The sequence below is a fragment of the Melospiza melodia genome, unplaced genomic scaffold, assembly GCF_035770615.1.
Source record: "Melospiza melodia melodia isolate bMelMel2 unplaced genomic scaffold, bMelMel2.pri scaffold_415, whole genome shotgun sequence".
Lineage (NCBI taxonomy): Eukaryota > Metazoa > Chordata > Aves > Passeriformes > Passerellidae > Melospiza > Melospiza melodia.
Window position 1 is genome coordinate 29,385 of NW_026948736.1, and position 14,408 is coordinate 43,792.

The 14,408-nt window shown below is 54.7% G+C and overlaps 1 protein-coding gene across 1 annotated transcript; it reads left to right on the forward strand.

Moving 5' to 3' along the window:
* Window positions 1-1,015: 1,015 nt before the first annotated feature.
* CC2D1A (coiled-coil and C2 domain containing 1A) lies at window positions 1,016-14,368 on the forward strand (the record flags this gene model as incomplete). Its single annotated transcript, XM_063183226.1, is given in 25 exon segments — window positions 1,016-1,053; window positions 1,316-1,390; window positions 1,694-1,850; window positions 2,285-2,394; window positions 2,867-2,929; window positions 3,542-3,679; window positions 4,526-4,855; window positions 5,556-5,601; window positions 6,275-6,388; window positions 7,380-7,501; window positions 8,178-8,250; window positions 8,352-8,479; window positions 8,563-8,650; window positions 8,956-9,128; window positions 9,932-10,030; window positions 10,032-10,055; window positions 11,044-11,102; window positions 11,474-11,537; window positions 11,539-11,591; window positions 12,001-12,074; window positions 12,342-12,400; window positions 12,937-12,988; window positions 13,115-13,211; window positions 14,080-14,093; window positions 14,096-14,368. Coding segments are annotated over 24 exon segments (2,461 nt in total), but the record flags the coding sequence as incomplete, so codon positions are not given.
* Between the last annotated feature and the right edge of the window lie 40 nt (window positions 14,369-14,408).

A 14,408-nucleotide genomic window follows, 5' to 3' on the forward strand; every position in this document is an offset into this window, starting at 1 on the left:
TCCTTTTCCACCCAAAATTCCCATTTTCAGTGGCTCCATCTTCTGTTCTCCTGCCCCATCCACCTCCAAACCTGCCGTTTTTGGCGATTCTCCACAATTCTCTCCTGCCCCATCCGAAATTCCTGCTTTTGGTGACTCCAACCCACTCATTCCTGCCCCATCTGCTTCCAAAATTCCCACCTGGGGCAATTCCAGATGATTCTTTTCCACCTCATGGGAATTGTTCTGTTTTGGTGATCCCAGTGATTTGCCACCTCCAATTTCCTCGTCTCTCCCTTCCTGAAAAATCACATTAAAAACCCCAATTTGAGGAGTTTTTTCCCCTTTTGGGATTTTGGGATCTATCCCAGCAGGATCTCCATAGGAATCAGCGCCTGGTGCTTCCTGAAGGATCCTCTTGGCTTTGGGAGCATGGAATTTCCTGTCGCCTGTTGTGTGTGAGGGAAAAAGAAAAATTTTTTTGGATGCAAAGGGAAAAAGGAAATCAGTTTGGATCTAGATGGGTCTCCCAGATGGGGGAAATGGCCCCAGTTGGGTCATTGTGGGCCCAAATTGGGATGTTTGGGTGTTTTTATTTTACCTGGGGTTGGGTGGCTCCTGCGTTTGCCCATCCTGGCACTATCTAAGAAGGACAAACAACCCAAATTACTCCAAATTACCCCAAATTACCTCAGCTCTCCATTTCACACCGCCCCAGTTCCCCTCAGGTCCCGGCAGCCATTTTCTCCTCACAACCCTCAACGCCCTCACAGCCCAAATAAATACAATAAAACATCCTCCAGCTCCTCTAAAGGCAAACTGAAACATAAAACCCTAAACCCTCAGGGTTTTAGGTGAAAATCGTGAAATTTTCAACCCATTTTCCATCTCTGGGCATTCCGCCCACGGCCTCCCCTCACGTTTTTCCCGCCTTTTACCCGCCGGCCGCGGGGCACACTGGGAGTTGTAGTTCGCAGGCGCCGCAAAGCAGCAGAGCGGCCTTTACGACAGCGGCGCTTTTGCGACGCGCTGCCGTAAAGCGCGGGGTGTTGACAGCGGCCGGCGGAGCAGGAAGTGAGTGAGGATAAACCGGGATAAAACCGGGAAAAACCGGGATAAAACGGGTTAAAACCGGGATAAACCGCAGCACCGGGGTTGGGGGGCGAGGTCTGCGGACGGCTGAGGGGTGACAGCGCCTTGTGGGGAGCTCTGAGAGGCGGCAAAGCCGCGGCGGGGCCTTGTGAGGGGCGGGGGGCGCCGGGGGGGATTTTCGGGGGGCTCTGAGGGCGATTGGGGGGTTTAAATCCGAGCGGGGGTCTCTGTTCACCTATCCCAGCTCGGCCCGGCGGGACGCGGAGCCATGAGCAGGGCCGGCAGGGTCCCGGGCCGGGGGGCGGCCATGGCCAGGCAGGTGCGTGCGACCCCCGGGACCCCCGAAATGGCGGCTGGGGGGGGGTCCCTGAGTCCCCTCAGCACTTTGGGGGGGGGGGTCCCTGAATCCCCTGCTGGGGGTCCCCAAATCCCTGAGTCCCCTCCTGTCCCTTGGGGTGTCCCTGGATCCCCTCAGCACTTTGGGGGTCCCCAAATCTCTGAATCCCCTCCCGGGGGTCCCTGGGGGTCCCCAAATCTCTGAATCCCCTCCCGGGGGTCCCTGAATCCCCAAATCCCCCCCTGGGGGTCCCCGACTCCCCTCGTGCTGTCGCCCCCTCCCCAGCTGGGGCTGCTGGCGGCTCCCGGTGCGGACGGGAGCGGGAACGGGAACGGGAACGGGAACGGGAGCGGGAACGGGGAGGCGGCGCTGGAGGCGGAGCTGCTGCGGCTGCTGCGGGGCCGGGACGGAGCGGAGAGCGGGCAGCCACCCCCCCGGACAGGTAAATACCCCCGGGGTTACCCCAAATTGGGGTTGGGACCCCCAAAATTGGGGTTGGGACCTCCCCAGACAGGTAAATACCCCTGGAAATGCCTCCAAATTGGGGTTGGGATGCCCCCAGACGGGTAAATCCTCCCAAAATTGAGGTTTTGACCCCCCCAGGGAGGTAAATCCCCCTCGATATCCCCCAAAATTGGGGTTGTGACTCCCAAAATTGGGTTTGTGACCCCCCCCAGCCAGGTACATCCCCCCAAAATTGGGGTTAGGACCCTGCCAGACAGGTAAATCCGCCCAAAATTACCCCAGTTTGGGGTTGAGACCCTCAAAATTGGGGTTGGGACCCCTCTGTTGCCCCACAGCGAGGCAAATCCCCCTCCTCTCCCCCTTGAAATTTAGGGTCAAACCCCCCAAAATTGGGATTTTTGTGCCCCCCAGATGTGGGGGCCGTGCAGGCCCTGGCCCAGCTGTGCCTGCGGGACCCCCCTGAGGAGGAGGAGGAGGAGGAGGAAGGGGAGGAAGATCTGGAGAACGAGGAGGAGCTGCTGGTGAGGGGCGGGGGAGCTGGGATTTTGGGATTTTCTGGAATTTTGGGATTCCTGGATTTTGGGATTCCTGGATTTTGGGATTTCCTGGATTTTGGGATCATTGGGTCTTGGGATTCCTGGAATTTGGGATTCCCTGGATTTGGGGATTCCCTGGATTTGGGGATTCCCTGGATTTTGGGGATCCCTGGATTTGGGATTGCCTGGATCCCCGGCTGATTCCCTGATCCCTGAACCTGGATTTTGGGATACCTGGATTTTGGGGATCCCAGATCCTTGAGCCTGGATTTTTGGGGATCCCTGGATTTTGGGATTTTGGGGATTGCAGGCTGATCCCGGGTCCCTGAGCCTGGATTTTGGGGATTCCTGGATTTTGGGGTATCTGGATTTTGGGGATTTTGGGATTCCTGGATTTTAGGGTATCTGGATTTTGGGGATTTTGGGGCCCCCAGGCTGATGGCGGGTCCCCGTGCAGGCAGAGCTGCAGGAGGTGCTGCAGGAGGGGCCCGAGAGCGCCGAGAGCGCCCAGAGCCCGCAGGTACGGCCGGGGAGAGCCCGGGGGATCCCGAGCCTGGGCCTGATCCCAGGGCTGATCCCGATCCTGATCCCAATCCTGATCCCGATCCTGATCCCAATCCCAGTCCTGATCCCGATCCTGATCCTGATCCTGATCCCGATCACAGTTCTGATCCTGGGGATGATCCCAATCCTGATCCCAGTCCTGATCCCAGTGCCCATCCCAGTGCCAATCTGATCCCAGTGCCCATCCCAGTGCTCATTCCGATCCCAGTGCCCATCCCAGTGCCCATCCCAGTGCTCATTCCGATCCCAGTGCCCAGCCCAGGGTGGGTCCCGGAGGAGCTCCCAGTTCTCCCAGTATTTCTGGTACTCCCAGTATTCCCAGTGCCCCGGGACTCCAGTATTCCCAGTACGTTCCCAGTACGTTCCCAGTACATCCCCAGTATATCCCCGGTACACTCCCAGTACACTCCCAGTACACTCCCAGTACACTCCCAGTATATTCCCAGTACATTCCCAGTACATTCCCAGTACACTCCCAGTACATTCCCAGTTCATTCCCAGTACATTACCAGTACATTCCTAGTACATTCCCAGTATATCCCCAGTACATCCCCGTTCATTCCCGCAGGATCCCGCGGGGGCGCTGCTGGCCGAGCTGTCGGAGCGGGCGGAGCTTTACCGGGCCGCCCTCGCCAACACCGGGAACGGCGCCGGGAGCACCGGGAACAACGGGGCGCGGCAGCGGCGGCTCCAGCGCGGCCTCAAGGTCAGCCCGGAGCGGGAAACCGGGACCCGAGCCCGGGCTGCCCCTGAATGCCCCGGGGCTGCCCAAAATCGGGCGCTTTGGCACCGCTCTGAACCGCTTTGGGGCTGGTTTTGTCAGTTCTGAGCCCAGTTTTATTTCACTTTTCCCAGTTTTGTCTCACTTTTCCCAGTTCTGAGCTCAGTCTTATCTCACTTTGCCCAGTTCTGAGCTCAGTCTTACCTCATTTTTCCCGTTTCTAAGCCCAGTTTTACCTCACTTTTCCCAATTCCGAGCCCAGTTTTACCTCACTTTTCCCAGTTCTGAGCCCAGTTTTATCGCACTTTTCCCAGTTTTACCTCACTTTTCCCATTTCTAGTCCCAGTTTTATTTCACTTTTCCCAGTCTTGAGCCCAGTTTTATCCCACTTCTCCCAGTTCTGACCAGTTTCATGATAATCAAATCCCATTTAATTATATTATTGTCATCATCATCATCAATAATAACAATAACAGCAATAATAACAACAATAATAACAATAACAATAATAATAATGATGATGACGATGATGATGTACAATAATGTTATATTATAATATCCCAATATAATAGTTAGGTATAGCTAATATATATAAAATTATTTCTTGTTATTATTCCATTGATTCCATATTATCATTATTCCATTTCACCCCCTTATTTTGCTCTTTCCCATCCATTTCCTTCCATCCAATCCTGAGCCTTACCCCGTTTCCCCCCAATTTTCCCCCCATTTCACCCCATTTTTCCCAATGCTGCCGCCATTTCACTCCCTTTCCCCCCATTTTTCTCCCGTTTTCACCCCATTTTCCCCAATTTTCCCCTTTTTTCCCAGACCCTGGAGCAGCTGCTGGCCTCGGTGCGCAGCGGGAAGCCGATCGACCGCGCGGAGATTCCCCCTCCCGTGGCTCTGGGCAGGCCTGGAGGGACCCCGGCGCAGCCCCCAGCCCCAATTCCCCCTTTGGATCCATCCCCGGACCCCAGACCCGATCCCGATCCCAAATTTGATCCCAAATTTGATCCCAAAGCCGAGCCCAAAGCCGAGCCCAAAGCCGATCCCGGTTCCGGCGCCCGGCGGCGGCTGCAGGAGCTGCAGAGGGAGGCTGTGCTGGCCAAACGCCGCGGGGACAACGCCGCGGCCCTGAGCCACTTCAGGGAGGCCAAGGTACGCCCAGAACCGACAGCATTCGCCCCAAAAAATACCCGGCATTTTCCCCAAAATTGCCCAGAATTCCCCCACAAAAATCCCCAGCGTTTCCCCCCTAAAAAATCCCCGCATTTCCCTCAAAATTTCCTCCAAAAAACCCCCTCGTTTTCCTCAAAATCCCCCAGAATTTTCCCCCCAAAGTCCCAAAATTTTTGTCAGAATCCCTCAGGATTTCCCCACAAAAATCCCAACACTGTCCTCAAAATTCCCCCCCAAAAATTCCTCTCATTTCCCTCAAAATTCCCCCCCCAAAAATCTCCTCATTTTCCTCAAAATTCCCCAGAATTTCCCGCCAAAAATTCCCCTCATTTTCCTCAAAATTCCCCAGAATTTCCCCCAAAAGATCCCCTCATAATTCCCCAGAATTTGCCACAAAAAATCCCCTCATTTTCCTGAAAATCCCCCAGAATTTTGCCCCCCAAAATCCCCTTCATTTTCCTCGAAATTCCCCTCAAAAAAATCCCCTCATTTTCCTCAAAATTCCCCAGAATTTCCCCCCCAAAATCCCAAAATTTTCCACAGAATTTGCCCCCAAAAATCTCAAAATTTTCCACAGAATTTTCCCCCAAAAATCCCAAAATTTTCCTCAAAATCCCTCAGAATTTCCCCAAAAAATCCCAAATTCCCCCAAAATTCCCATTTTCCTGTGGTTTTGCAGAGATTGCAGGCGCAGCTGGAGGCGCTGGGACGAGGAGCTGAGCCCGGTGAGACCCCGACCCCAATTTGGGGTGGAAAGGGTGGAAATTCCCATTTTGGGGTTCAAACCTTGAATTTTGGGGTTCACACTCTCAATTTTGGGGTTCAAACCCTCAATTTTGGGGGTTAAACCCCTTCAGTTTTGGGGTTCAGACTCTGACTTTTAAACCCTCCGTTTTGGGGTTAAAATCCTCAATTTTGGTGTTCAGACCCTTCAGTTTTGGGGTTGAAACCCTTCAATTTGAGGTTCAAACTCTTCAATTTTGGGGTTCAAACCCTCAATTTGGCGTTAAAACCCTTGAGTTTCAGGGTTCAAATCCTCAATTTTGGGGTTCAAACTCACAATTTTTGGGGTTCAAACCTTTTGGTTCAAGTCCTTCAGTTTTGGGGTTCAAACCCTTCAATTTTGGGATTCAAACCCTTCAGTTTTGGGGTTCAAACCCTTCAATTTTGGGGTTCGAACCCTTCAATGTTGGGGTTCAAACCCTTCTGTTTTGCATTAAAACCTTTAACGTTTTGGGAGTTCAGACCCCTCAGTTTTGGGGTTAAACCCCTCAGTTTTAAACCCTTCAATTTTGGGGTTCAAACCCTTCAGTTTGGGGCTTCAAACCTTTCAGTTTTGGGGTTCAGACCCCTCAGTTTTTGGGGGTCCTGGTGGGATTTGGTGCTCTTTTCTTGAAGATCCAGAGGAATCCAAGGATCCACCAGAGGAGGATCCACCAGAGAAGGATCCACCAGAGAAGGATCCACCAGAGAAGGATCCACCAGAGAAGGATCCAGCGATCTCCAGCCCAGGTGAGTGCGGTCCTGGCCGGGCACAGGGGCAGGAAAAGGGGGATTTGTCAGGATTTGTTGGGATTTTGGTGTGATTTGTTGGGATTTTGGTGTTATTTGTTGGGATTCGTTTGGATCTGTTGGGATTTGTTGGGATTTTGTTGGGATTTTGGTAGGATCTGTTGGGATTTTGTCAGGATTTTGGTGTGATTTTTTGGGGTTTGCTGAGATTTGCTGGGATTTTGGTGTGATCTGTTGGTATTTTGGTGTGATTTTGCTGGGGTTTTGGTATGACCTGTTGGGATTTTTGATGGGATTTGATGGGATTTTGCTATGACTTGGGTGCGATTTTGCTGGGGTTTGCTGGGATTTTGTTGGGATTTTGCTGGGATTTGTCAGGATTTTGTTAGGATCTGTTGGGATTTGTTGGGATTTTGGTGTGATTTGCTGGGATTTTGTTGGAATTTGTCAGGATTTGTTGGGATTTTGGTGTGATTTGGCGGGATTTGTCTGTATTTTGGTGCGATCTGTTGGTATTTTGGTGGTATTTTGCTGGGGTTTTTTGGGAATTTGTTGGTATTTTGGTGGTGTTTTGCTGGGGTTTTTTGGGAATTTGTTGGTATTTTGGTGGTGTTTTGCTGGGGTTTTTTTGGGAATTTGGTGGTATTTTGCTGGGGTTTTTTGGGAATTTGGTGGTATTTTGGTGTGATGTGTTGGTATTTTGCTGGGGTTTTTTGGGAATTTGGTGGTATTTTGGTGGTATTTTGCTGTTTTTTTGCTGGGTTTTTTTGGTAATTTGGTGGTATTTTGGTGGTGTTTTGCTGGGGCTTTGTTTTGGGAATTTGGTGGTGTTTTGGTGGTATTTTGGTGGTGTTTTGTTGGTATTTTGGTGTGATGTGTTGGTATTTTGGTGGTGTTTTGCTGGGTTTTTTTGGGATTTTGTTGGTATTTTGGTGCTGTTTTGCTGGGTATTTTGGTGTGATCTGTCTGTATGTTGCTGCCTGGCCCCCAGCCCCGGCCGGGGACGTGCAGCAGGCGCTGCAGCAGCGCATGGAGCGGTACCGAGCCGCGCTGGGCCAGGCCCGCGCCAGCGGCGACGCCAGGAAGGCTCGGATGCACCAGAGGATCCTCAAGGTGGGGCTGGGTGGGGGCACTGGGACAGATCCCTGCGCTGGAATAGCAATCCCAGTGTGAAAATAACAATCCCAGTGTGAAAATGACAATCCCAGTGTGAAAATAACAGTCCCAGTGTGAAAATAACAGTCCCAGTGTGAAAATAACAGTGCCAGTACGAAAATAACAATCCCAGTATGAAAATGACAATCCCAGTACGAAAATGACAATCCCAGTATGAAAATAACAGTCCCAGTGTGAAAATAACAATCCCAGTGGGAAAATAACAGTGCCAGTGTGAAAATAACAATCCCAGTGTGAAAATGACAATCCCAGTGTGAAAATAACAGTCCCAGTACAAAAATAACAATCCCAGTATGAAAATATCAGTCCCAGTCCAGGAATAACAGTCCCAGTCCAGAGCTGTGACCCCAGTCCCAGATCCCAGTCCCAGGGCTGTGTCTGGTCCCAGTTTCCCCCCACAATGACACCAGTTCCCCACTGTGGGTGCTCCCAGTCTGGTTCCCAGTCTATCCCCAGTGCTCCCAGTGCCCTTTGGGTGCCCCCCTGACCCCCTGTGCCCCCTCCCCAGCAATGCCAGGGGTATCCTGGGTGCCCCCCTGACCCCCTGTGCCCCCTCCCCAGCAATGCCAGGGGTATCCTGGGTGCCCCCTGACCCGCTGTGCCCCCTCCCCAGCAATACGAGGCCGCCCTGGGTGCCCTGAGCGCGGGCAGAGCCGTGGATCTCTCGGAGCTGCCGGTGCCCCCGGGTACGTCCCTGTCCCTCTGTCCCCCTGTCCCCCTGTCCCCCTGTCCCTGGGGGCCACCCTGGGGGTCTCACAGCCCCCCGGGACCCCCCCCCTTTCCGCAGGCTGCCCCCCAATCCCGGGCTCAGGGCCCCCCAGCATTGCCGGCGTGGTGCAGGCGGCGCTGGGGCTGACGGAGCGCAGCCAGGACGAGGAGGAGGAGGAGGAGGAGGAGGAAGAAAAGGAGCCCGAGGTGGGGTTTGGGGGTGCAGGGAGGTTTTGGGGGCTGGGGGGGAACATTCGCAGGGGTTTTTGACACCATTTCCCCCCTTCCAGGTGCAGCCCAAGGCTCCTCCTGCGCCCCCTCCCAAACAGCAGCAGCAGCCCAGGGACGGCCAGGGGGCTCCTAAACCTGCTGGGAAAGGTACAGGGGGGGTTTGGGGGGCTGAGGGAACCCTCTGGGCACTGGGACCCCTCCCCAGGACCCCCAGGACCCCCGTTTTACCCCCCAGACCCCCGTTTTGCCCCCAGCCCAGCTGCAGGTGCAGTTCCTGGAGCTGAGGCACAAGCAGCTGGTGCAGGGCGCCCTCCGTGCCAAGCGGTGCCAGGACCTCCCAGTGCCCCCAGACCCCCTGTTTGCCCCCCATTTTGCTCCCCTGACCCCCATTTTGCCCCCCAGACCCCCATTTTGCCCCCCTGACCCCCGTTTTGCCCCATTTTTGCCCCCAGCCCAGCTGCAGGTGCAGTTCCTGGAGCTGAGGCACAAGCAGCTGGTGCAGGGCGCCCTCCGTGCCAAGCGGTGCCAGGACCTGGTCGGTGCCAGGGAGTTCCTGCGCAGGGCCAGGGGCGTGCAGGCGATGCTGGGCGCTGCCAGGGCCGGGCTGCCCGTGGATCTCACCCAGGTGAGGCCGTGCTGGGGAGCTGGATCAGATTCTCTGCTAAATTCTGGCCTAAATTGTGGCCTGGATCCTGGTCCTGAATCCTCTCCCATGGGATTCCCCAAATCCCGTTCCAAATCCTGTCCTAAATCCCAAATCCTGTCCCAAATCGTGTCCCAAACCCCATCCTAAATCCACCTCAAATCCCATCCCAGGAGCCCGTGCCAGATCCCATCCTAAATCCCAAATCCTGGCCAGGATCCCGTCCCAAATCCCACCCAAATCCTGGCCAGGATCCAGCCCAAATCCCATCCCAAATCCTGTCCCAAACCCCATCCCAAATCCCAAATCCCATCCTAAATCCTTCCCCAAATCCCATCCCAAATCCTGGCCAGGATCCACCCCAAATCCTGTCCTAAATCCTGTCCTAAATCCCAAATCTCTGTCCCAAATCCTGGCCAGGATCCCGTCCCAATTCCTGTCAAAAATCCCAAATCCCGTCCCAAATCCCACCCCTAACCCCGTCCCCTTTTTGGGGTCTTCACCCCAAATCCCAAATCCCCCAAATCCCAAATCTTTGGGGTTTCCTCCCCAAACCCCAAACTCAAAATCCCAAACCCGCAAATCCCCCAAACCCCAAATCTTTGTGTTTTCACCCCAAACCCCAAATCTTTGTGTCTTCACCCCAGACCCCAAACCCCAAATCTTTGGGGTTTTCTCCCCAGATCCCAAACCCCACATCCCAAACTCCAAACCCCAAATCTTTGTTTTTTCACCCCAAACCCCAAACCCCAAATCTCTGTGTTTTCGCCCCAAACCCTGTGCAGGTGCCCGAGGTGCCCCTGGACGGGGCCGAGTTCGAGCTGGGCCCGGCCCGGGGGGTCCCGACGCCCCCCGAGGTCACCAAAACCTTCCTGGGGCTGGCGGGGGGCGCTCAGGAGGCAGCACCAGGTGGGGACCCCCAAATTCGGGGGGAAAACACCGAAAAAATGGGGTGAAAACCCTAAAAAATGGGGGTAATATAAAAAAAAAAAAAACTGGGAGCAATGTACAAAAAAAAAAAAGGGGGGAAAAACCCTAAAAAATGGGGGTAATATAAAAAAAATGGGAGCGATGTACAAAAAAAAAATGGGGGGAAAAACCCTAAAAAATGGGGGTAATATAAAAAAAATTGGGAGCAATGTACAAAAAAAAAGGGGGGAAAACCCTAAAAAATGGGGGTAATATAAAAAAAACTGGGAGCAATGTACAAAAAAATGGGGGGAAAACCTTAAAAAATGGGGGTAATGTAAAAAAAACTGGGAGCAATGTAGAAAAAAAAATGGGGGGAAAACCCTAAAAAATGGGGGTAATATAAAAAAAACTGGGAGCTATGTACAAAAAAAATGGAGTGAAAACCCTAAAAAATGGGGGTAATATAAAAAAAACCTGGGAGCAACGTACAAAAAAAAATGAGGGGAAAACCCTAAAAAATGAGGGTAATATCCCAAAAAATAAGGGAACCCCAGAAATGGGGGAAATATCCCCAAAAATGGGGGGGGGGAAACCCAAAAAAATGGGGGGAAACCCTAAAAAATGGAGCACCAAAAATTGGGGGTGGAATCCCGAAAAATCGGGGGGAAACACAAAAAAAAAAAGGGGGGGAGAAATCCTAAAAAATGGGGATAATATAAAAAATGGGGGCGAAACCCTAAAAAAAACTGGGGGGGAAGCTCTAAAAAATGGAGAAAATCCTAAAAAATGGGGAAAAAAATGGGGGTGAAAACCCTAAAAATTTGGGGGTAATTTCCCAAAAAATGGGGTTGGAACCCTAAAAACTGGCGGGAAACCCTAAGTATTGGGGGGGACCCTAAAAATTGGGGATAATATCCCAAAAATGGGGGTGAAAACCTGAAAACTGGGGAAATGTCCCCAAAATCTCCCTCTTTCCCCCCCCCAGCTGTGCCTCAGTTTCTCCCGGCAGTTTGCGCAGCTGGGGAACATCGCGGAGACCACGCGGTGAGCGCGGGGGTGGGGAGGGGGCTCACCTGGCCAGGTGTGTGAGAGGGGGGATTTGGGGAGGGGGCTCACCTGGCCAGGTGTGTTTGGGGAGGGGGCTCACCTGGCCAGGTGTGTGAGGGGAGGGGGATTTGGGGAGGGGGCTCACCTGGCCAGGTGTGTTTGGGGGTCTCACCTGTGCAGGTGCGAGGCCCTGTCCCTGGAGTGCCGTGGGATTTTGGGGAGGGGTCTCAGAGGGTCTCACCTGCCCAGGTGTATTTGAGGGGGAGTCTCACCTGTCCAGGTCTGTGAGGGGGGATTTGGGGAGGGGTCCCAGGTGTATTTGGGGAGGGGTCCCAGGTGTGTATTTGAGGGGGGTCTCACCTGCCCAGGTGCGAGGCCCTGGCCCTCGAGTGCCGCTCCCACATGGAGACCCTGAGGAGGGAGCACGGCCGGGGGGGGGCCCCCCCCGAGAGCCCGGTGGGAGCAGAGAACGTTCCACGTGCTCAGGTGAGGGGGGGGGCACACCTGGGAACCCAACACACCTGGGGGGGGAACACACCTGGGCACCCCCCCGAAACCCTGATGGGAGCAGAGAACGTTCCACGTGCTCAGGTGAGGGGGGGGACACACCTGGGAACACACCTGGGGGGGGGAACACACCTGGGAACACACCTGGGAACACACCTGGGGGGGGGATGGCACACCTGGGAACACACCTGGGAACACACCTGGGGGGGGGTGATGGCACACCTGGCTGGGGGGGTGGGCACACCTGGATGGGGTTGGTACACCTGGGGATGGCACACCTGTGGGGGGGGGGGGGGGGGGGGGAGGGGCACACCTGGGGGTGGGTGTGGCACACCTGTGCGCGTGGGGGAGGGGCACACCTGTCTCCCCTCCCCCCCCTCACCTGCAGGTCGTTCCCCGAGCTGAGCAGCAGCGACCTCGAGCTGGGCATCGAGCGGGGGAGGGGCATCCCCGTGCCGCCAGGTGTGGGGCTGGGCACAATGGGGGCGGGGCCAACGGGAACGGGGGCGGGGCCAACGGGGACGGGGGAGGGGCCAACGGGAACGGGGCGGGGCCAACGGGAACGGGGGAGGGGCAAACTGGGAACGGGGGAGGGGCAAACGGGAGCAGGGGAGGGGCAAACTGGGAACGGGGGAGGGGCCAACGGGCACGGGGGAGGGGCTCACCTGGGGCTCCCCCGCTCACCTGGGGGTCCGTCTGTCCGTCCCTCTGTCCGTCCGTCCGTCCCAGGTGTGTCCCCAGGTGACCTGGACACCTTCGTGCGCTTCGAGTTCCCCCACCCCAGCCAGGTGAGGGGACCCCCGAAAATGGAAGTGGGACCCCAAACCTCCAAAAATGGCCCCAAAATGGACCCTAAATCCCAAAAATGGCCCGAAAAATGGAACTGGGACCCCAAAAAAATGGCCCAAAAATGGAACTGGGACCCCCAAAAAATGGCCCCAAAAATGGAACTGAAACCCCCAAAAAATGGCCCCAAAAATGGAACTGGGACCCCCAAAAAATGGCCCCAAAAATTGGACTGGGACCCCCAAAAATGGCCCCAAAAATGGAACTGGGACCCCAAAAAAATGGCCCCAAACCCTCAGAGCCCCCTCCCCAAATTATCCTTTACCTCCCCAAATTCTCGAAGCCCCCTCCCCACATTCTCCCTTGCCTCCCCCAAAATTATCCCAGAGTGACCCCCGAATTATCCCTGAGCCCCCCCAAAATTTTCCCTGACTCTCCCAAAAATGTCCCAAAGTGACCCAAAAATGTCCCTGGGACCCCCAGAAATGCCCCGAACCCTCGAAGCCCCCTCCCCAAATTCCCCTCTCCCCCTCCCCAGGACGAGGCGCAGCGGGACAAGACCGCGGTGGTGAAGGGCACGGATTGTCCCGGTAAATCCGGGAATTTGGGCAAATCCGGCAATTCGGGGAGGGGGCGCGGCCCGGGGGGGTCTGGGGGGACCCTCGGGGGTCTCCTCGGGGGGGGCGGTCCCTGATTTGGGGCCGCCCCCTCCCCAGAATTCCGGGCTCGGTTCCGGCTGCGGCTCCTGCGCGGCCACCGGGGGCTGCGGCGGCTGCTGAGCCGCGGGATCCGCCTGGAGGTGGCGCAGAAAGGGTAAAACTTGGGGTGAAAAACGGGGAAAATGGGGAAAAATGGTAAAAAAGGGTTGGGGGTAAAAAACGTGCGGGATTTGGGGTGAAAAACGGGGAAAATGGGGAAAAACAGTGGGGTAAAAAAATGGGGGAAATGCCGGGGGCTGAGCCGGGAAATCCGCCTGGAGGTGGCGCAGAAAGGGTAAAAATTGGGGTGAAAAACGGGGAAAATGGGGAAAAAGGGATGGGTAAAACATGGGGGAAATTTCGGGGGCATTTATTGGGACGTGTATTGGGATTTTTGGAGCGTGTATTGGGATTTTTTGGGACATTTATTGGGATTTTTGGGGCATTTATTGGGATTTTTGGGGCATTTATTGGGATTTTTTTGGAGCATTTATTGGGATTTTTGGAGCATTTATTGGATTTTTTGGAGCATTTATTGGGATTTTTTTGGAGCATTTATTGGGATTTTTGGGGCATTTATTGGGATTTTTTTGGAGCATTTATTGGGATTTTTTTGGAGCATTTATTGGGATTTTTGGGGCATTTATTGGGATTTTTTGGGGCATTTATTGGGATTTTTTAGGACAGATTTTTTGGGGCATTTATTGGGATTTTTTGGGGGATTTATTGGGATTTTTTTGGGACATTTATTGGGATTTTTGGGACATTTATTGGGATTTTTTGGGACATTTATTGGGATTTTTGGGGACAGATTTTTGGGGCATTTATTGGGATTTTCGGGGTGGGAATTCCTTCCTGGAGTATTTTTGGGTCGGGAATTCATGTTTGGGGCGCTTTGGGTCATTTCTGGGCCCCTTTCGGGTCGTTTCTGGGGCACTTTGGGTCATTTCTGCGTCGCTTTGTGCCGTTTCCCGTGCCCTCAGGGGTCTGTTCCGGCCGAGCGCGCTCTGGGCTCGGCTCAGCTGCGCCTCGAGGCGCTGGAGCGGAGCTGCGAGCTGCGGCAGCGCCTGGAGGTGAGCGGGGGTTCGGGGGGCCCAGATGTGCCCATCCCGGCCTTCCAGATGTGCCCGTCCCCCGTCCCGATGGTTCCAGATGTGCCCCCTCCTCTCCTCCGTCCCGCGGGTCCCACTCCCCAGCCCCGCCGTTCCCACCGTTCCCCCCGTTCCCCATCATCTCCGGTCCCGCCGTGTCCGTGTGTCCCGGTGTCCGTGTGTCCCGCCGTGTCCGTGTGTCCCGCCGTGTCCGTGTGTCA